The sequence below is a fragment of the Panicum hallii genome, chromosome 9, assembly GCF_002211085.1.
Source record: "Panicum hallii strain FIL2 chromosome 9, PHallii_v3.1, whole genome shotgun sequence".
In the NCBI taxonomy this organism is placed as follows: Eukaryota; Viridiplantae; Streptophyta; class Magnoliopsida; order Poales; family Poaceae; genus Panicum; species Panicum hallii.
Genome location: NC_038050.1, coordinates 58,088,065 through 58,108,417, shown reverse-complemented (window position 1 = coordinate 58,108,417; position 20,353 = coordinate 58,088,065). Strand labels below are relative to the sequence as shown.

The window sequence follows — 20,353 nt, the reverse complement described above, 5'->3', positions numbered from 1 at the left end:
CGCGCGCGCGCCCGTGGCCGCTCGCCGGAGCCGCCGCCGCCGGCGAGGACGCTTCGGCAATCTGCGCGAATTGCGGGGGCTGGTGGGGTGGGGTGGGTGGTCCTCGCGTCGTCTGGCTGGGGTCTCAAAATTTCGCAGCTCCGGACGAAGGGGGAGGAGGTCAGGGAGTGGAAATGGAAGGCCTTTATTATTAACTTTTTTCCCCTTCCTTATTATCGCATTTTTTTTTTACTCTCTTGATTTGGATTTCTTTATTCATTTTGGATTTATTAACATCACCTTTCTTTTTTATTTTTATTGTTTTGCTCGGCTCACTCAAGTAGGAGTGAGTAAAGCATGTGTTGGATGTGATCATGTGAGCTGCGATTGTGCTTAGTGGCTGACACAAGTTGATCTGCATGATAGCGCTCACGTGCCTCAACGCCCACTGCTTTTTTTCTTTCACCTTTTTGTTTTCGGTGGTACAAGAAGTGGGTAGGTTCTTATCTAGGAGTAGAAAAGATGAGCCACAAAAGCCCTTTTCATCATGAGTTCAGTTCAACCGAACTTCTTTCCTCGCATCCTCGGCTAATTCTTTGTCCAATCAGTTAAAAAATTGCATGCTTGGACTTCACATCAGGAATTCTGCGACCAAATAATGTTTCTTTCATGGTAAACAAAAAGACCAATCACAATGTATGGAAAGGGAAAAGGAAAGGAGAATTCCAGAATGAGGTGAGTGAGGTGGGCGCGCGGGGTCCGCGTGGCGTGTTTGCGTTTCTGCAGGGCACACACAGGTTTTGATATGGACGGTGGGTCTGCCGTCCGCCGGAAATGGGGGCCAGACGCCGACGAGCGAGAGGGTACCAGGAGGGGAGACAAATTTTTTGGTCGGGCCATGTCTCGTCACGGAGACCGGTAGACGGCACCTGCTGCGTGACGAGCGCTCGCGTCCAAAGATGACACGAAATTCAAATCGATTTTCTAGGCGGTCTAAAGCGTGCCTGTTAAACAAGTCGTCGTCGCTGATGCAGATAGCTCACGAGCAGGCGCCCCCATCATGTTTTTTGTTTAAGGAGAGCCGAGCGACCCCTCGCATCACGCCGATAGGTACGTACGCGCCCGCTGCCGGCCCGCGTCTCTCAGGCGAGTTCGGCACAGCGCATCACCACTTCTTCACCAGCTCGCAGGTCGCAGCTCGTGTGGTCTCATCAGTGGGTTAGTTGGCGAGACGGGAATTCAGGCACTTGATCTGGGCGCGTGTCCGGTGAAAAAACACGCTGCGCCTGCAAATTTCACACATGCGGTCAGATTAGATTACCATCTAATCTCACGCGAGGAAATATCTAGCGCTCGAGCGGTGTCAACTTGCCACATTTTTTAACTGAACTTGTATGTGCACCACCTGCAAAAAGACATGTTCTTGGCTGCTGTTGGCGAGGTTCGGTTCAGCTACTGATTTCTCCCTGGATTCGAGATCGGTGACCGGAAAGTTAATTGGGCAAACAAACATTTCCTTTTTTTTTTCTTTGCGTCACTTGATCGGAAAAAAAAACGATCATAGCTCATAAACAAGGCACATGCAAGTAGACTACGCTGCTGTTTTAAAAGGATGTCAGCTCGCCGATACCAGATCTGGTCACGCTGCACCTGGAGCGATGCAGCGCGTATTTATGCTGCATTGGTGGCCGTAAACGCAACTGTCGGCAACTAGAAGTTCAGGTCAAAGGTATCAATCATGTGGCTTGGAAGGTTCAGAGATCTTCAGGAAACGGAAGGAACGGACACAGATGGGATCATGGAGCCGGTACACTTGTATGATCTTGTCAGCTTACGTGGAACCATCCACTTGCGGCGAGCATAAAAGATGCTATCGCTAAGGCATCGGTGGCATGGAAAGAGTGACGTGCAATAATCAAAAACGACATTCTGGGATTTCCAGCTACGGAAGCAAGCACTCTGAATTCTCTTGTTCAGCATGAACCTGGTAATATAACAGCCTAAGTTATCGATACACATCTGGGGACACACGATGAACATCTGGGGACACACGATGAAATGCCAAAGATACGAGCCCATTCCGCCATGGGCAGCAAGCAAACATTAGGTTTGCCTCTAGGCTCGCTGGCGCGCCCGAACCGAGGAACTTTCAGCCCTCTTTACATCTAGCAAGGCATTGGCTAGCTATACCACTACTCCATATCGGTCCATAGCATGCCCTGCGCATCTCGGAAGAACTAACAGAGAAACAAGGGTTCCAGCCGGTCCACCTCTTCACTTCCTCATGTGCTCAGGAATGATGCGATGGACAAGCTCAATCGGGAGCCCTTCAAGTTCTGCATCCCACAGTTCCAGATGTAGTGTTAGAGAGAAGGGTGCGATGAAACATTACTACACATTAAATGCAGTGAAATGTTACCTGCTGCTGTGAAGTCAAACAATGGTGGCAGTGGCCGCCCATTTGGCAAGCAGACCTTGGGGTCTCGCAGCTCATCAAAGAAAGGATGGGCACAAGCATCAACCTGAATGTATGATAAATATGTTTAATCAGAATGTACCTGAATTTCAGAAGTCCCTTTTTCCAAAAATGGAAGGGTCATTGACTCATGTTCGTAATAATATGAATGTGATAGCGCAAATATACTAGTGCTTCAGATAACAATTGGCATATAGCAGAAATAACTTGTTTAGCTGAAGGGAAATGTAAAGCTTAGTATCAAATACAAATATGCTAATTTGACTTTACTAAATGGTACAGTTGAGATCTCAAATTAGTTCTTACAGCTGTGCAGCGCAGGTTTGGTGAGTACTGAAGTAACCTTGATACGAGGTCAACAGCTTCAGGTGGCATGCGCTTACCAAAAAGCTACATGAAAAACAAACTTAGGTAAGCTGGTCAACTTACTAAAGCTGAAATGCAATGCCATAGAGACCAGAGATCCACTAACCTTGTGCCAGGGATGGGCTTTTATCTGAGGGAACTTGAACTCAGAGTAATTAGGGTTCATGCACCTGATTTCCTCTCTTGTTGGAGTACCCAAAATCTTTAATAAGAAACCGAAAAATAGAACATTCAGCTACATAGAAATGTCAGTAGATTTCGTGAGATAATCCAATAGCAGATACAAACCTTTATTATCTCCACCAGTTGATCAACACCACTTTCACCAGGAAACAAAGGCTGCCATTGGGGTACAAAACAGGCATAAAATAATTGTCAGCAGATACAAGAAAGAGGATCTCGATTAACAGTAAGCTGATCGGAATCCCTAGTGTCCACAAAGACCAAAACTGTATTTTGTAGTTTAATTAGTCATCTTTAACAAGAAAAAATGAGGCCACAAGATTCTACAATTGTAAATAAAAAGCATTTCCCTCTCAGAAGGTGGGTGGCATAATTAACTGGAAGAAAAGTGAACTTGTAGAATTGAGATCCTATACCTGACCAATCATAAGCTCAGCTACCACACAGCCAACGGACCAGATATCAATTGCAGTAGTATACTCCGTAGCTCCAAATATTAGTTCAGGAGCCCTATAATACCGTGAGCAAATGTATGATATGTTAGGCTCACCGGGGACCTGAAACGGAGTTCTTTACTTTAATAAATCCATGAAGACATTCAGCATGATTCATGAAGACACTAAAAGAGAGGAGCTTACCAATTTCTTAGCACTCCCAAAATCGCAAATCTTAAGTTGATGTGTATGAGGATTGACCTGGAAAGTTAACCAAGTGCAATAAGAAACATGTCGTCAGTTGCATAGAACAGAACAAAAAAAATACTCCAAAGATGTAATCAGACACATTTTGCATGAGAAAATCTGCAAATATGCCTTACATATCATGTCTGTTTTCACAGGCACTAAAAGCAAGATGACATCCTAATGGTAAAAAAAGGGAATAGCAGAGTACTTGCGACACTACAACCACTCAGACTGCCACAAGAAAAAGTGTATCAAGGAACTTACCAGTAGATTTTGAGGTTTAATATCACGATGACACACACCAACAACACGGTGGATGTAAGCAAGTGCACGGCACATCTGCACAAGATGGAATAACAGATTGTTCCTTAGCGTTCATTCCATAACAACAAATGAACCTAATCTGTTGGGGAAAAAATCTGATAGGTGAAACAGAACATCTTCACAAACCTGATATGCATACAACTTAACATATATTATGGGCACTCGCTGGTTCATCCGATTGTAGTATTTAGCAACACGATAAACCGTCTCAGATACAAATTCAAGCACGAGGTTGAGGTAAACTTCTCCCCTTTGAGTTGTTGAAAAGAAGTGATGCTTCAGCTGAACTACATTAGGGTGGTCAAGCAACTGCATAGTTTGGAGCTCTCTATTCTTGTACCGCTTATCTTGTAACACCTTTTTTATTGCCACCGTCTCACCAGTTTCCAAGCATTTTGCCTGTTGTACAAGATGTGTTCAATGACTTTGGCCCAAGCATTGTGAACTTCCATGTATAGAAAGTAAGTATTCCATGAGGCCAAATGATGGCAAATGACATACCTGGAAAACTACACCAAATGAACCAGTACCAACAACCCGTTCTGCCATGTATGAGACCTTCTGTAAGGCCATTAGAAACAGTATCAATGATTCAAAGTTCGAATTTGCAAAAATGATGTTCTCAAACAAATAAAAAAGAATAGTAGGACAATACATTCAGAGGCATATTTTCTCAAAGCAGAGTTTGCAGCCATCACATAAAGATGTCCAATAACAATACACAAAAGTAGTATAGTGCTAGTGCAATCTCCTCCGCACAGGAGGTTGGAAAAAAAAAATAAGTTGCCCTGTTTACATAGCCTGCAGGAATTTTCAATGTAATGTATTGTCACTGGTATTCAGAGATCTTTTTAGATAAAGGAATAAAATAATTGGTATTTGATGCTAGAAGATATGGTTAATACATCACCTGCTTTGGCTTCCCATTAAGGCCTCCTATTGTTGTCACAATGATCTGTCCTGTCTCAGTTCCATTTCCATCAAGAGTAACCCCTTCGATTTCCTATTGTCAGAGGACACAGGGCTTGAGTACCAAAGTAAAAATGGCATGAGCTTGACAAGCTATTAAGTCAATGAAATTGAAATAACCTTATCATTGTGGCCATCAGCTTTATCATCACTAATTGTCATATCATTCATTTCTTTTGGAAGAAGATCTGTTCCTGGTTCTTCAGTTTTAACAAGCTTCATGCTAGTGGATGTGCTTGCCTCAGCATCCCTATTGGATGATGACGATGATTCTTGGTCTATCCGCATAGGTTTGTCCTCATTTAAGTGTGGTTCGATAACAATATCTCCTGCTCCATCCTGCTCAAACTTTGGCCTTTTGGAGCCAGAGTCACCACCCTAACAATAGTAATGCAAATTTCCAAAACAATCGTTACCAGATGGCAGATAACCAATGGGAAACTGGTTATTTCTTTGTAATTCTTTAGCATTTATATGAAAGGAAAAAAAGAAAAAGCTTCTCCAATTTAACAATCCCCCATTTCCCATGTCCTTTTTTGGCAAACGGGAGCCATTTCCTCGTTAATCCATAGAGTCTCCAATTAAAAAATCCCCCATTTCTCATGTCCTTTTTTTTTGGCGAACGGGGGCCATTTCCCCTTTAATCCATAGAGTAAACATTTCTGAGTGAATGATTTTTTGTGCCAACGAACTACCTAAAAACATTTCCTTATCCGATTAGTAATAAAGTTTGGATGAATAGGCCACCATCCATTTTCTATATGAACCTACGAGGGCTCACATTGCTAACACATGACAGTCAAAACCGCATCTATTAGACCAACTGGAGAAATAAATACTTCAGCAGAAACAAACAAGATGTCGCCTTTAAAGCGCAAGGAGCCCAATGCCTCGACCAAAGCAAAATAAAGCCTTGCCACCTGATGAGGCAACCGGCCGTGCAACGCTTTTCAAAGATGAGGCAGCCGCGACAAGCAAAAGAACGGAACGAAGCACGCTGATGCTGCGAGGGGCGATCGGAGGAATCCCAAAGGAGCGAAACCAAACATTGGCATAGCATCACTAAATACCCAATGCGGGCACCCGGGCCAAGAATCACGGTGGGGGGAGGGCGCGGAGGTCGAGCTCTCACCGGATCGGAGACGGACGAGCGGCCGGAGGCGATGCTCTTCAGCCGCCGCATCATATGCATCCTCCTTCCTCACCGGGGCGCCGGCCGAGGCAGCCCGACCCCGACCCCGACCCCAAACCCTAGCCTCGCCTTGCCCCGCCTCCGTCGTCCCCGTCGCCCGGCTCCTCCTCCTCCTCCTCCCCCGCCCTCGCGATGCAGCCTCGCCGCTCCCGGAGGCGGCGATCTGGGGAGGGGCGGCCCGCGGGTAAGGCCCTGGAAGCTTCGCGAAGCTTCGGGGGTCGTCGTCGCGGGGAGCCGGGGGAGAGGCCTGCGGTGAAAAAAATTTTGGGAGTGGGAGGGCGGAGGAAGGGGAGGGGACGGGGTGGAGGACGGGTTCGCTCGCTGCACCACTAGATTTCTCGGTGCTTTTTTTAGCTTTGTGACTGGCGCTCTCTCTCCTCCGGTTGTTGGTGATGGTCGCCAAAACGGCAAAGTTGTGAAATCTTGTATTCGGCTCCCTGGCCTTCTTTGATATCATTGTATCGGGCTTGATTTTCAAATAGTTTTAGGGTTGATTGCTTTTTTTCACACTTCCATTTTTTTCAAATAGTAATTGGTTGTTTGTGTATTACCCACTTTTTCTTAGATCACATTTGTGAGTGCATTAAAAAATGAAAATAAAATCATAGCAATGCTTTGTTCCAAACTAAACTAGATAGCATGGAGGTAGCTACTTGTAAGTTATTCATGAGAGAGAGAAAAATGGCATACCAAAATCTCCTTAACGGCCCTGTGATCCATCACTTCTACGGACCTTAGCAAACACTTCCTATTCTTGTATTTTGCAGGAATTTTTTTATATATATTTTATGCGAAGGACTTTTACATATGACTTTGCCCTGTAACTAAACAAAAGAGTCTTTACGAGCTTACGGCTTTCTACTTAACTAGTTTAGGTATACTTTTGTTTGTCCAACTTGTTATGCTTTATATAGGTTGAGGTTGAACTAGTATTTGACATTATTATAGGCTAATGTTAGAGTTATCTCACTATTGAATGATAGCAAGATGCTAAATAATGTGTCGTTTGTTTTTGCATAACCTTAATTTACAAAAAGTAATGCATGCAATGTATGCTATACGATGTATCATCTATTCTAAGGTCATTGATGGTAGAGTTAACACATCATTAGAATGCCTGAGATGCTGCATTAGTTACAATTTATTATAGCACTTTTGTGATGGTAGCTTAAACTTGTCGTATTGGTTTGAGTATTATTAATAGTAAATATAAACTTAGTTGATGATGCTACGTAGTTTAATTGTACCGATGGTAATATAGCACACTATGAAAAATAGTAGCGGCACATCATGGTAATCGTACCAAACTATTTTTATATTTTGGTGGCAGATTTGATTCATAAGAAAATAATATATTGTATACTATAGCAAATGACAAGATATGATAATACATTGAGTGTTCTATTATTTTGATGATGGATTTAGAACGCATCATAGTAATAGATGGGATATATAATTGTTTGGTGTTCACTCTAAGACTGGTCTTATACTTCTGCAGAGATATACCATCCATCTTGTATTACTTTAATTAATTTTATATTCATATTGTTCCGAAGAATCTAAGTCCAATGCCAACTTACTCATGGCATAACCATTTGAACCATGCTATAAGCAGTTGCTTCTTTGCGACGTTCGAGGTGGTTGAGCTTTCAAAAACTAGACAAAAGACCACGGGTAATTGCTCAAGGCTTCGGGGTGCAAAGCGCAAAAGAGACCCCGCCGGAATTTTTGGGCGCAGGCGTGTTGAGTCCGCCGGTCAAAGCTCCCGGGTGCGAGCCCAATGATTGCCACCACCGCCGGGCCCCGCGCGCCGGTCCCCTCGCGCTCCCTGCCCGTCCGATCCCCCGGCCCGCCCGATCGGACGGCCGCGCGGGGCCGGGGCGCGCCCTGGCGAGGCTGCCACCCCGCGCGGGGTATCCGGGCCGCGGTCTCCCGCCGGTCGCTCGCGATCTGGGCTCCTCCGAGCCGGGGAGCGTGCTCGTGGCGAGCACTCCGCGAGTCTCGCCACGCGGCCGGCCGGCCCAACGAAACCACCCCCTTCTATCTCTCTCTCTCATCCTGAACTGGAACAGAGAATCTCGTCGGACCTGACGCCGATCTTTTTTAGGCTAGGTGACGCCAATCTTAGCCACACTTGTATCAACCCTAGGTTAGACTGGGAGTGGTAGAGTGTTTCAAAAAAGACTGGGAGTGGTAGAGTAGAGCACAGCATTCCAGTAAGCACAGACCAAGAGCCACCGAAACGTTGGTTGGACTTGACCGGGGTGGTCGCCCAGCTCTAGCGCCCACAACCAGGAGGATCCGAAAGTAGAGAGCCGTGTGTGAATATGCGAATATGCCTGCCCGACTCTACGAATTTAGCGTCTAATAAAGAAACTCTAGATCGCAGTCTTTCAGCAACGAAAATCAGCTTTATTTTCACTTGGGAGAACCGTATTTTGTTTTGTTGTGCGGATTTTGTTGTCCACGCGTTGCCGGAGAGACGAGAGGACGGGGGCCTTCCACGGCGAAGCCCCATGCCGATGTGCAGTGGTCTTCAGCAGGAGCGCTGAAAAAAACGCCTCGAAGCCGTCGCTGTCGCGGTTCCGGAACCGTGAACTAGCGCGGACGGAACAGCGCGTCCGACAATCATCAGGCCCGGGAGCCGCGGAAACTTCACTGCTCAACATCGGTAGTACGACGACGCGCGGCGGTGGTAATTGCAGGAGCGGCCGCTGATCGTGACGAGACTTGCGCCGTCGGAGCGCTGGTGAAAACTGCACGCGTGGATGCACTGAACCTTCCACGCCGACGTCGCTGGGAAACAGTAAAAAGCCTTCCACCCCGGTCCTCCCTCCGCCGCCGCCGCCGCCCATCACGCGTCAGTTCGCCGCCACCGCCACCGCCGCCCGCGTTGATAGCTCTGCCTTTGTAGCGTGGCTGTGGATCGGTCAAATCGGCTCCAGTCAGTCAGAACTGTGTTCGTTTCCTGTCTACTAAAGAGGATCATATTAAAAAGAATCTTATTATTTAGAAGTATTAAATAAAATCTAGTTGCAAAACTAATTGCAGAACACCAGGGCTAATTCGCGAGACGAATCTAATAAGGTATATTAGTTCATGATTAGCGGATGATTACTGTAACATCACTTGTAACATCACTGTGGCAAATTATGAATTAGTTAGGCTCATTAAATTTGTCTCGCGAATTAGCACCCATCTGTAAAAAAAATTTTGTAATTAGACTTTTTTTTGAAAGACGTCAGTCGGTCACCGCGTGACCGCAGCGGTCAGGTCAGTCAAACTCTAATCTTCGCCCACCTTTTTATTGTCTCGTGCCACCGCGAAAATAAGCTGGGCCGTCTTTCAAAAAGACAAAGAAAATAAGCTGGGCCGCACAGAAACAACTCGGGCTTGGGCCGCCACGAAAAGTACGAGGTCATGTTTCTCCCTCCCTCCCTCTCTTTCTCTCTCTCCTAGCGAAGGCTGGGCCGAACGCGGGATGCATCCAGCCAGGTAGAGGAAACAACGATCGCCGCCCTCGTCGTCCACCTCCGCGTGGGCCGTGCCAACTGTTGCACATGGGGGTCTCGCAAGCGCGTTACGGCGCCGCGTACCCGCACCGGTGGAACCGCAGAGCCGCCGCGTCGCGCCGACAAGCTGGGTGCACGGCCAGCCAGCCTCGCCCCGCACGTTCCTCCTCGCCCGCTCACCGCGCGGCCTCGCCTGCCTGCCAACAGCCAGCCAGCCAACTCGCGAATCCACCAGCAGGCCGTGCTGCGCCTGCGCTATACGCGTCCACGCCACACGCGCCGGAAGCAACGCACGTAACCGCCCGAACGCCGCCCGCCACCGCCGCCATTTATTTACACGCCTCGCCTTCCATGGCTCCACTACCACCACCACCTCCACCACCACGTCGCAGCCGTTTCCGCGGGCCCCCGCCGCTTCGCTTCACCAACCCACCGAATCCCGGCCCGCGCGGCAGCAGCAGGAGCCAGCGTCCCCCCCGCGTCGCGCGTTACGACCGCCATGGCCGCCGCCGCGCGCTTCGACGTGGAGCAGGGCAGGAGGGGCGGGGAGGGGAGGTACCCGCCGCCGCCGCCGGAGCAGATGTACACGCAGCGGAAGGGGGAGAGGGAGTGGGTGCCGTGGTTCGTGCCGGTCGTCGTGGCCGTCAACATCGCGCTGTTCGCCGTCGTCATGTACGTCAACAACTGCCCCGCCCACGCTGCCTCGACTCGCCGCGGCGGCGGCGGCGCTTGCGTCGCCCGCGGGTTCCTCCACCGCTTCGCCTTCCAGCCGCTCAGCGAGAACCCACTCCTCGGCCCATCGTCGGCGGCGTAAGTGATACGGCGTCCACCTCCAGCTTTCTTCAATTACTGTTCCATGCATTCATTGTTCGGTTTTTGCTGATGGTTGCCTCGGTTCGGCCACATCTGGAGCTTCGTCCATGACTATCGATCAATCTACTAGATAGAGATAAAGATGAACCATGCTACATACAAATCGTAACCGATTGTGGACAAAGGATTGCTTACAAGTAATGTCCTGTGGCAAATCATAACTGACTCTATCCTATCTCTGAATCTCTGATTCTCGTCACATTCAAACCAGCTTTATCACTGATATGCGAAATCCAAAGTTTTTTTTTTGCCATTTATTGTTCTTGCGATTGGTGGGATGGTGGACGATTTCTGACACCAAAACACTTCCTTCTCCGCAGGCTGCAGAAGCTGGGAGCACTCGTGTGGGACAAAGTTGTGCACGAGCGCCAGGGTTGGAGGCTCCTGACATGCATCTGGCTGCACGCCGGCGTTGTCCACCTGCTAGCCAATATGCTCAGCCTCGTGCTCATCGGACTCAGACTCGAGCAACAATTTGGATATGGTACGCACTGCTATATGAGCTCGTAGTTCCAATATATGCCGGAACGGCTAGCAGTGTATCTGAATCTGAATCGGCATACCCATTTCCTTGCAGTGAGAATCGGTGTCATCTACATTGTTTCTGGCGTTGGAGGCAGCGTGCTTTCATCTCTGTTCATCAGGAACAACATTTCTGTCGGCGCTTCTGGAGCTCTGTTTGGACTCCTTGGAGCCATGCTGTCGGAGCTCTTCACCAACTGGACCATCTACTCAAACAAGGTGCATTTCATTTCTTCCCTGCTCGCTACTAACCTAGTACCCATTCTGCAAGAAGATCAATGTACTGAATGCAGTTTCAAAACTGAATGCAATCTGCAGGCTGCAGCCCTGGTGACCCTCTTGGTTGTCATCGCCATCAACCTCGCCATTGGCATCCTCCCGCACGTCGACAACTTTGCGCACATCGGAGGATTCCTCACTGGTTTCCTCCTGGGATTCATCTTCTTGATGCGCCCGCATTACGGTTGGATGCAGCGCTATGTGCGGCCCTCCGAGATCAAGTACACCACCAAGAAGTACCTGCCCTATCAATGGGTTCTGTTGGCCGTAGCTTCGGTCCTCGCTGTCCTCGGGTAAGCATCATATCACATGCTGGCGCCCCCTCTTTCTCGGACCTAACATGGTAGTACTTACTGTATCTTAATTATGCTATAATGCTAACCTAATGCATTCTGTCAGCTTTCACTTTCGCCGCCCAAAATAAAAATGTGCTCTGTCAGTTAGGTCGGTTTGAATGATTTTGAACTCATGTTTACGCTGCCCAACCTGCGCAGATTCGCCGTTGGGATGGGGATGCTTTTCAAGGGAGTGAACGCGAATGACCACTGCCAGTGGTGCCACTACCTCAGCTGCGTTCCGACCTCGAGGTGGAGCTGTGGGAAGTGAAGATTAGTGCCGAGACACCTTGGACTGGAACCAGGAGATGGTGCCATGGGAACATTTTCGGGCAAGCATATTCGATGAATAGATACAGCTCATACTGTGTACATAACATCATCAGAACCTGATTGATCAACGATTCATTTGTTTATTCAGCTATATTTTTAATGGAAATGACTTTACTCTGAATCGTCCTCCGGCTTTGTAATTCGTATTCGCAGTCTTCTTGTCTACACTTCAACCAGAAACGATTTTCCACTGATCACCGTGGTGTGCAGTTGCGTTTTTGTATTCATATTCAGTCAACAAACAAATCAGGTGTTGCGTGGGAAAGTAGGCCGGGAAAAGAAGCAAATATCGAAAGATTCCAGTAAACTGAAGTTCGAAATTCTATTCAATGATGATGTCCCAACAGAATGGGTTTTTTGAGGACAAAGCCACGAACACGGTCACCACTGCTTTTCAATATTATCCATGTGCTCCGGTAGAAACGGGATTTCCTCCGTCACCCTCTCGCTCTCCCGGAGGTCCACCAGCTGCAGGTCCGGAGTCAGGTCCTGTGCCCCTCTTGCAGCCTGTACACCTCTCAGGGGCGGACGACTCGCTGCCGTGGAACAGCAAGCGAGAAGCAGGCCGCGGTTGCAGGTCACGAAGCGCGCCGCGCGGGGGCGGAGTGGGCGCATGCTCACCGTCCAACCCCAGCCGCAAAGGGTCAATGCGGTACATCTTCCCGGTGTGGATTGCGGCGCTCTGGGCCGTGAAGAATGGGGCACCGGGACGGAGAAAAGTCGAGCCACGCCACGCAGAGCTAGCCAGCAAAGGCCAAGGGCCCAGGAGGCGAGAAATGTGGGCTCAACTGTTTTGCTTCGCCTATTGGGCTCAGCAACTCGTTGCACACACACACGCAAGGTTGCTGGCCCACACCAGAAGCAGTCGGCCTGGCTGGAGCCCGCGCCTCTCGGCCATTGACCGCCCATCACAGCGACGCATTGGCCACTCTTGCACCGCCGCATGCTGATAGGATAAGTATAAGATTCGCCGAAATTAGCGTCGCAAAAGACCGGAGGTGCAGAAGGCTTTCCTCTAAACTCTGAATCTGAACTGAAAATGACATGTTACCGCACAAGCCCCCGCACACAGTGGTGGTTTTGGCGCTAATCTTTGTCTCTTCTACTCTTTTTCACTGATGTGTTTAGCTACGGGGTCATGCTTCTTGAGGTATTCACCGGAAAGAAACCAACGGACTCAATGTTTGTGGGGGAATTAAATATCAGGAAATGGGTTAGTCAAGCATTTCCTGAAAAGCTTATTGACGTTGTGGATGTACGTTTACTGCAAGATCTCCCTGATCCTATGGATAAGTTCCTTACCCCAATATTTGAGCTGGGTTTGCTATGCTCGAGTGATGAACCTGAGTACAGGCTGACCATGAGAGATGTGGTTGTGGCACTGAACAAAATAAAGAAGGATTATGTTTGTTCTACAACAAGCCAACATCGCAACTAGTGACAGTGTTGAGGAATATTTGCAAGCAGTGCGTATAAAGCATACAAGTGTCCTGCAATGTATCGTGGTAAGTGTATATAAGTGTATGCTTGTAATGAGCAAATTATCTGGTGTTTTCGCATCCATGTTTTGTTTTTCTGTTTTTTTTTTTGGCATTGCACCTGTTAGAGTAGGCACATCACCCGCTGGTGCAATGCCAGTTCTTGTGGGCCTGGCGTTGCCTACCGTCCGGTTCATGGGATTGAAAGGAACAAAAACGACACGAGGGATAAGATGGACAGTGATTTCGGCGGCAAGCCTGCCTGTTCCATGACCATTTTATTCACTTATATTGTAGAATTGCTCAGCATCTATCTGTAACACTCTAAAACATTCAGGTTAAGAAAATTCACTGAAAGTTCAGAGCTGAACGTGCACGTCAAGTTCTGAATTCAACGTATGAAGTCTCTGGTCCCAACTGGTCCTAAGTGCTTGACTCTCTTTATTGGCGTCAAGCATACTCACTTTATTGACGGGAAAGATTGACTGACCATGTTCTAAGTCCACTTCCAAGTCATTCCTTTTTGGAACTTTCTTCCCATGTTCCTGATGCTGTAGAGTCGATACTCATCTATCTGTAAAACGATCAAATTCAGTTTAAATAAAACTCACGCAGGATTGAAATTTCTCTAATTTATGCACTTTGAATTATTTCAAAAATTGTGAAAAACATTAAATTAGATAAAACATTTTGGTAAATGAAAATTTTCTGAAGTAAAAGACAGAGTTAGCAGTAGATGCCCGTATTTTTGAAATTGATGATGAAAAGAGTTTTGTTAGTGCTGACCAAACAAGGCTCGACTAAAACTTCAGTATTAAGAAGATTAATTGATCCCCCCTATAAGCAAAAAAGAACCAACTATAATGTTGACAAGTAAAACTTTGGAAAAGAATTTACGAATATCTTTTAAACAATTTTGTAATAAAACTGGCTTTCTGCTAAATCTAAGCCAGACAAACTTGATAAGCCAATTATCATTTATGTTCCCCTTTTGTAGTATTAGAGTTTATTGACTATATTTTTTTTTAGTAACCCTTGCCTTATATCCATTAGAAAGACAACGACAGTTACTGTTACAAACATGTGGACAATGAATATTGTATCTTGCTCCTGCAGTATATGTTATAGTGCTACACTTTATCATATTGTAATGATAAGAGATATATGATTTTTTTTTTGTTTTATGTTTGTCCGTGTGTATCATGTACGGATCGAATAATTGGTAAGACAAGCACAATAAACTGTAAAGCTGAAGTCATGACATATTCATAGATTTTTGTTATGACTTTGACCGAATAAGTCATGTGGGGGCAATACTATGTTGTGTGTGTATATATAGAAGTTTTATATCAAGTAAATTCCATCCCCTTGCGTCTTTCCATTGTCTAGTCCGGCCATTTTGAGCACCCTGCAATGGCGCTCCTCTGCACCACTGGCGTCTCCATCAATATTGTAATACTTTCAGCACTCCTGTTATCTACTAATGTGTTTTCTTCACATGTACTACATGGCAACGGCAGCGAGATCGACCTCTCCACGTTGCTCACTTTCAAGGCTCATGTCTCTGATCCAACCGGAATCCTGGCTAGAAACTGGACAAGAGAGACGTCCTTCTGCCACTGGATTGGTGTCTCGTGCAGCCATCGCAACCTGCAGCGAGTTGTCGCTCTGGAGCTGCCGGACATGCCTCTTCACGGCGAGGTCATCCCTCATCTTGGCAACCTCTCTTTCCTCTCTGTCCTCAATCTAAGAAACACGGGCCTTACCGGTTCTATCCCACCTGATCTTGGGAGGCTGCGTAGACTTAGGAAGCTTGCTCTTGGTGAGAACAGTCTTTCTGGTGCCATCCCTTCTGCCTTGGGGAACCTCACTAGTCTCCAAGTTCTTATGCTTCGGAATAATAGCATCTCCGGGCAAATCCCTGAGGAGTTACGGGGTTTGCGAAACATTAGGCACATAAACTTTCAAAAGAATTTGTTGAATGGTTCAATACATGTAGATTTGTTCAACAACACGCCATGGTTGAGCTACCTGAATCTTGACAATAACAGCTTGTCGGGGATGATACCACGCAGCATAGGCACCCTGCCTGCACTTCAATCTCTTGGCTTGCAGAAAAACAAGCTTGTTGGGCCGGTGCCGCAATCCATCTTCAACATGTCTATGCTACAAGAACTGTATCTTGCGGGTAACTATCTTGCAGGACCTATCCCTGGAAACAGAAGTTTCAACTTGCCCATGCTCAAAACCATCGCCCTCAGTTGGAACAATTTCACGGGCGAAATTCCAGTGGGCCTTTCTAAATGCCACAATCTTGCGGTACTTTCTCTATCATTCAATTCCTTTGAGGGTACAGTACCTACATGGCTGGCGAAACTACCTGAGCTTGCAGTAATATATTTAGGTTCAAATAAACTGCATGGCCCTATCCCAGCTGCTCTGAGCAATCTAACCAGTCTTATTGGATTGGACCTCTCAGTTGGCAATTTAACAGGCAATATTCCACCTGAACTCGAACAATTAAATCAGCTCACGCATCTGATGTTCTCACAAAATCAGTTGACTGGATCATTTCCATCCTTCGCTAGCAACTTGTCAAAATTATCTGTCCTATACCTTGATCGAAATCTTTTGATAGGTTTCGTGCCAACCACACTTGGTAGTTCAGGGAATCTTCAACTAATTTCGCTAGGTGGGAACTATCTTGAAGGCAATCTTAACTTCCTATCAAGTCTTTCAAATTGTAGACAACTCTACCACCTTGATATAGGGCTGAATCATTTCACTGGAGGAATCCCTGATTCTATTGGAAATCTCTCTAATCAGCTATTATCGTTTCTTGCAGATGGAAACAATTTAATTGGTGAGATTCCTCCATCAGTATCCAATTTGAGCAGTCTAACTATTATAGATTTTGCAGAAAACCAACTGAGGAGCACTATCCCAAAAACAATGATGTTGATGGAGAAGCTCGTTTTTATGTATCTCTATGGAAACCGCTTGTATGGAGCAATCCCAACAGAGATAGGAGTGCTTGGGAACCTAGAAAGACTAATCCTCAATGATAATCAACTATCTGGCCCCATACCACATGAGCTTGGCAACCTCTCCCAGTTAATATACTTTGCTGCATTTCAAAACCAACTATCCGCGTCTATACCAGGAAGCTTATTTCACATTGTGGGCCTTGTGGAACTTGACCTACATCAAAACTCATTGAGCGGATCATTGCCAAATGAAATAGGAACCCAGTTACAAATAAGCAGCATCGATGTCTCCAGTAACCTCTTGCATGGTAGCCTTCCTAATTCCTTTGGACAATTGCAAACACTGATCTTCCTAAATCTATCACACAATTTTCTAAATGATTCAATTCCAGATTCATTTGGCAAGCTAACCAGCTTGAAATTAATGGATCTGTCTCATAACAAGCTCTCCAGTACAATTCCAACATATTTGGCTCATTTTCGAGATCTCATCAGCTTGAACCTGTCATTCAATAAATTTTACGGTCAGATACCAGAAGGAGGCATCTTCACAAAAATTACATTCCAATCTTTGATGGGAAACTCGGGTTTGTGTAGTGCCTCCCTTTTAGGATTTCTCCCCTGTCCAAACAACCACCACTCAAGAAATCACAAACACATCCATAAACTCTGGATCGTCAGTATCATAACATTAGTTGGAGTGGGAGTAGTATGCATGTATGTGATAATCAGCAAATGGAGGAAGAAAAAAGTGGTAGTTTCTGTTGGCATGGTTGATATGAACAACCAAAGGTTGTTAATTTCATACCATGATATTGTCCGGGCCACAGATAACTTTAGTGAAAGCAATCTGTTGGGTGTTGGAACCTTTGGCAAAGTTTACAAGGGCCAACTACGAGATGACATGATGGTTGCAATTAAAGTTCTAAACATGCAGCTGGAACAAGCTATTAGAAGCTTTGACACCGAGTGTAATGTGCTGCGCATGGCTCGACACCACAATTTGATAAGAATACTCAACACATGTTCAAACTTGGACTTCAAAGCATTGATTCTTTAGTATATGCCTAATGGTAACTTGGAAACATATTTGCTCCCTGAAGCACGGCAGAGTTTGGGATTCTTGAAGAGGTTGGACATTATGTTGGATGTGTCACTAGCAATGGAGTACCTACATTATGAACATTGTGAGGTTGTTATCCATTGTGACTTAAAGCCAACCAATATTTTATTGGATGACAACATGACAGCACATGTGGCTGACTTTGGAATTGCGAAGCTATTATTCGGTAATGAAAATAGTGTAACTGCAAACTCGCTTGGAACAATTGGATATATGGCACCAGGTACTCAACACAACTCTACATTTTGGTATTTTTCCAAGAAATTTGTTTTTATAACTAGTTTGTTTGATGCTTGTTTATACCAGAGTATGGAGCAAATGGAAGAGCATCGATAAAGAGTGATGTGTTTAGCTACGGAATCATGCTTCTTGAGGTATTCACCGGAAAGAAGCCAACAGATTCAATGTTTGTGGGGGAATTAAATATCAGGCAATGGGTTAACCAAGCATTTCCTGAAAGGCTTGTTAATGTTGTGGATGTACGTTTATTGCAAGACCTCCCTGATCCCATGGATAAATTCCTTATGCCAATATTTGAGTTGGGTTTGCTATGCTCGAGTGACACACCTGACAACAGGCTGACCATGAGAGATGTGGTTCTAACACTGAACAAAATAAAGAAGGATTATGTTTGTTCTACAGCAAACCAAGATCCCAACTGATGATAGTGTTTAGAAATATCTGTAAGCAATTTGTATGATGGATACAAGTTTCCTCCAATATATTGTGGGCAGCGGATAGAAGTGTTTGCTTGTAATGAACAAATTATCTGGCATTTTGCATCCACCTCTGATTTTCGAGTTTAAGATCCAAGGGCTCCTGTCTTTTCCATTTTAAGACAAACAAGTTTACATAGTTGAAGTTGAAGCATCAGAAACAAAACAAAACACCGAAAAAAAACTCTAATACACTTTCCAGACTGGGTCATGGTCTAACAGACACAACCATCAGAAAAAAAAGAGGAAAAGCAGAGAAAAATAATCCTATTTTGTATTACGAGCGCTTTCATCCATCTCATCTTCACACATCAAGCAACACTGAACACACTTCACCATCGTTCTGCACTGTCTTCGTGCCTTGTTCATCTTCGGCTTCCTCTGCGTACATCAAGCAAGCTTCAGATCTGAGGCTTGAAAGATCACAGTGCAATCTTCAGCCGTCTTGATTGCAATGCCATCAATTTGCCCATAAGCACTTCGAATTCTTGATGGTATTCCTTCGTGCAAAGGATCCTCCAGTTCCGGAGGGAAACCCGCCCTTGCTCTCCTCCAGATTTGTCCCAAATCCATCCATTTTATATTCTGAAAGCCTCCAGATAGTCCACATCAGACTTGCCGATAGAATTCTATTATTATGTGAACCAAACTTTTTCCTACACAACCGCAGTTAGAGCAGCTGGTGCACATCAGTTCTGTTACGGCCGGCATGTTATTAATAAAAAAATGACGGAGTAGTTGGCATGGTGAGGCGTCCATGCAGCAAGTTATGCTGTTACAACGGCATGTTACTTTGGCCAAACAGCGACGAATGCCGCGGCAGCAAGCCTGCCTGTGTAGTAAAATATTATCTTCTCATTCAATGTATAATGTTCCACTCACTCCATTTTATCAAAATTTTCATGTGGTTTCTTAAAAAAGGACTGGTTTTGACCAAAGATAATATAACTCGTCATAAATGGAATTGAGGTAAGAGATGTGTATATGTTCTATCATCATCATCATCATCATCTGTTTCTCGAGTGTCATTATGCTTACTTTATTTGGAGGGCTGCTCGATTTACTTTTGGGATAGAAATGACTACTAGTGTTGAATATATGTTCGGTGGTGTATGACACTTCTTTGTTCAAAAATGAATTAAGAAGTGTTATGCATTTTGAGAGGGAAGAAGTATGTTTAGCCTGTATTTTGGCTTGACATGTGAATGCCCAGTGTGGCAGCTCTTCAAGTTTTCTGAGGTGATGAAATAATGGTTCCAACCCTCTTCTCATCTGATGGCCAGGATCTTTTTCTCGTTACATAAAAAATTATTTACATATTATCTTCATTGATGAAAGAAACATCTCGTCGTGTTTCAAAATTTTGATGCAAAATCTGGAAGCAGAGAAAGGCGTGATTGGTTGCCCACTTGCACGCATCCAACTCGTGTTGGCTTGACTCGGCAACGCAGGTCGCTCGCCTCTTCTCCACGCGTGCAAGCAAATGAAGGAAAAAAGGCCTAGGTTGCACGCGTGGATGCAGGACGATGTCGGAGGGTACAGGCAATCAATCTTCATTCACGCTCGGTCAAAGCACGCGGGATGCCTGGGCGCGGTCGGTCGAGCAACCAATCACGTCCTAAATGATATCTATGGAGCATAATCTCAAGCAGGACCGTATAGTCTGGATAACATAGCGCATGCCACACTTGAAAGCTAAAGAGTACGACGTAATAATTGAACAACAGAAAAAAAAAAATGGTGAGGCCGCTACCTTGAAAGATATAGTATGGCTTGGACTTGGACATCATCAGCCTGCTCAATGCCGTGGAACTCAAGGTGCATGTTGCATTTGCTGTCTTCAATAAATACAACTCTCGAGTACTGTTCCAAGTTTTATATTATATTCGTGGCCACGCTATTGGCCACTTCAAAGTCTTCCCATTTCGGTACTTTCTTCCCATGGTCCTGATATTTGTAGAATTATTCAGCGTCTAATTGTAATTCCACAAAAAATCAGGTTAAATAAAATTAACTATGAAAT

General features: G+C 45.6%; 3 protein-coding genes across 3 annotated transcripts; 2 read left to right on the top strand and 1 right to left on the bottom strand.

Moving 5' to 3' along the window:
• Window positions 1-1,914: 1,914 nt before the first annotated feature.
• LOC112875416 (shaggy-related protein kinase alpha-like) lies at window positions 1,915-6,544 on the bottom strand. Its single transcript, XM_025939261.1, has 13 exons — window positions 6,113-6,544; window positions 5,101-5,358; window positions 4,922-5,014; window positions 4,513-4,572; window positions 4,138-4,410; window positions 3,952-4,026; window positions 3,643-3,699; window positions 3,421-3,561; window positions 3,110-3,160; window positions 2,928-3,023; window positions 2,762-2,845; window positions 2,399-2,501; window positions 1,915-2,315 (listed from the first exon to the last, which is right to left on the bottom strand). Exons 1-13 carry the CDS (start codon window positions 6,170-6,172, stop codon window positions 2,254-2,256), a joined length of 1,413 nt encoding a protein of 470 aa, XP_025795046.1. The 5' UTR covers window positions 6,173-6,544; the 3' UTR covers window positions 1,915-2,253.
• A 3,333-nt stretch (window positions 6,545-9,877) lies between these two features.
• On the top strand, window positions 9,878-12,223 carry LOC112873672 (RHOMBOID-like protein 2). The gene is made up of 5 exons (XM_025936683.1): window positions 9,878-10,494; window positions 10,878-11,041; window positions 11,135-11,298; window positions 11,398-11,651; window positions 11,853-12,223. The coding sequence occupies exons 1-5, from the start codon at window positions 10,184-10,186 to the stop codon at window positions 11,962-11,964; spliced, it is 1,005 nt and encodes a 334-aa protein (XP_025792468.1). The 5' UTR covers window positions 9,878-10,183; the 3' UTR covers window positions 11,965-12,223.
• Window positions 12,224-14,885: 2,662 nt separating this feature from the next.
• Window positions 14,886-18,427, top strand: LOC112873985 (LRR receptor-like serine/threonine-protein kinase EFR). Its single transcript, XM_025937108.1, has 2 exons — window positions 14,886-17,837; window positions 17,921-18,427. Exon 1 carries the CDS (start codon window positions 14,918-14,920, stop codon window positions 17,549-17,551), a length of 2,634 nt encoding a protein of 877 aa, XP_025792893.1. The 5' UTR covers window positions 14,886-14,917; the 3' UTR covers window positions 17,552-17,837; window positions 17,921-18,427.
• The last annotated feature ends 1,926 nt before the right edge of the window (window positions 18,428-20,353 follow it).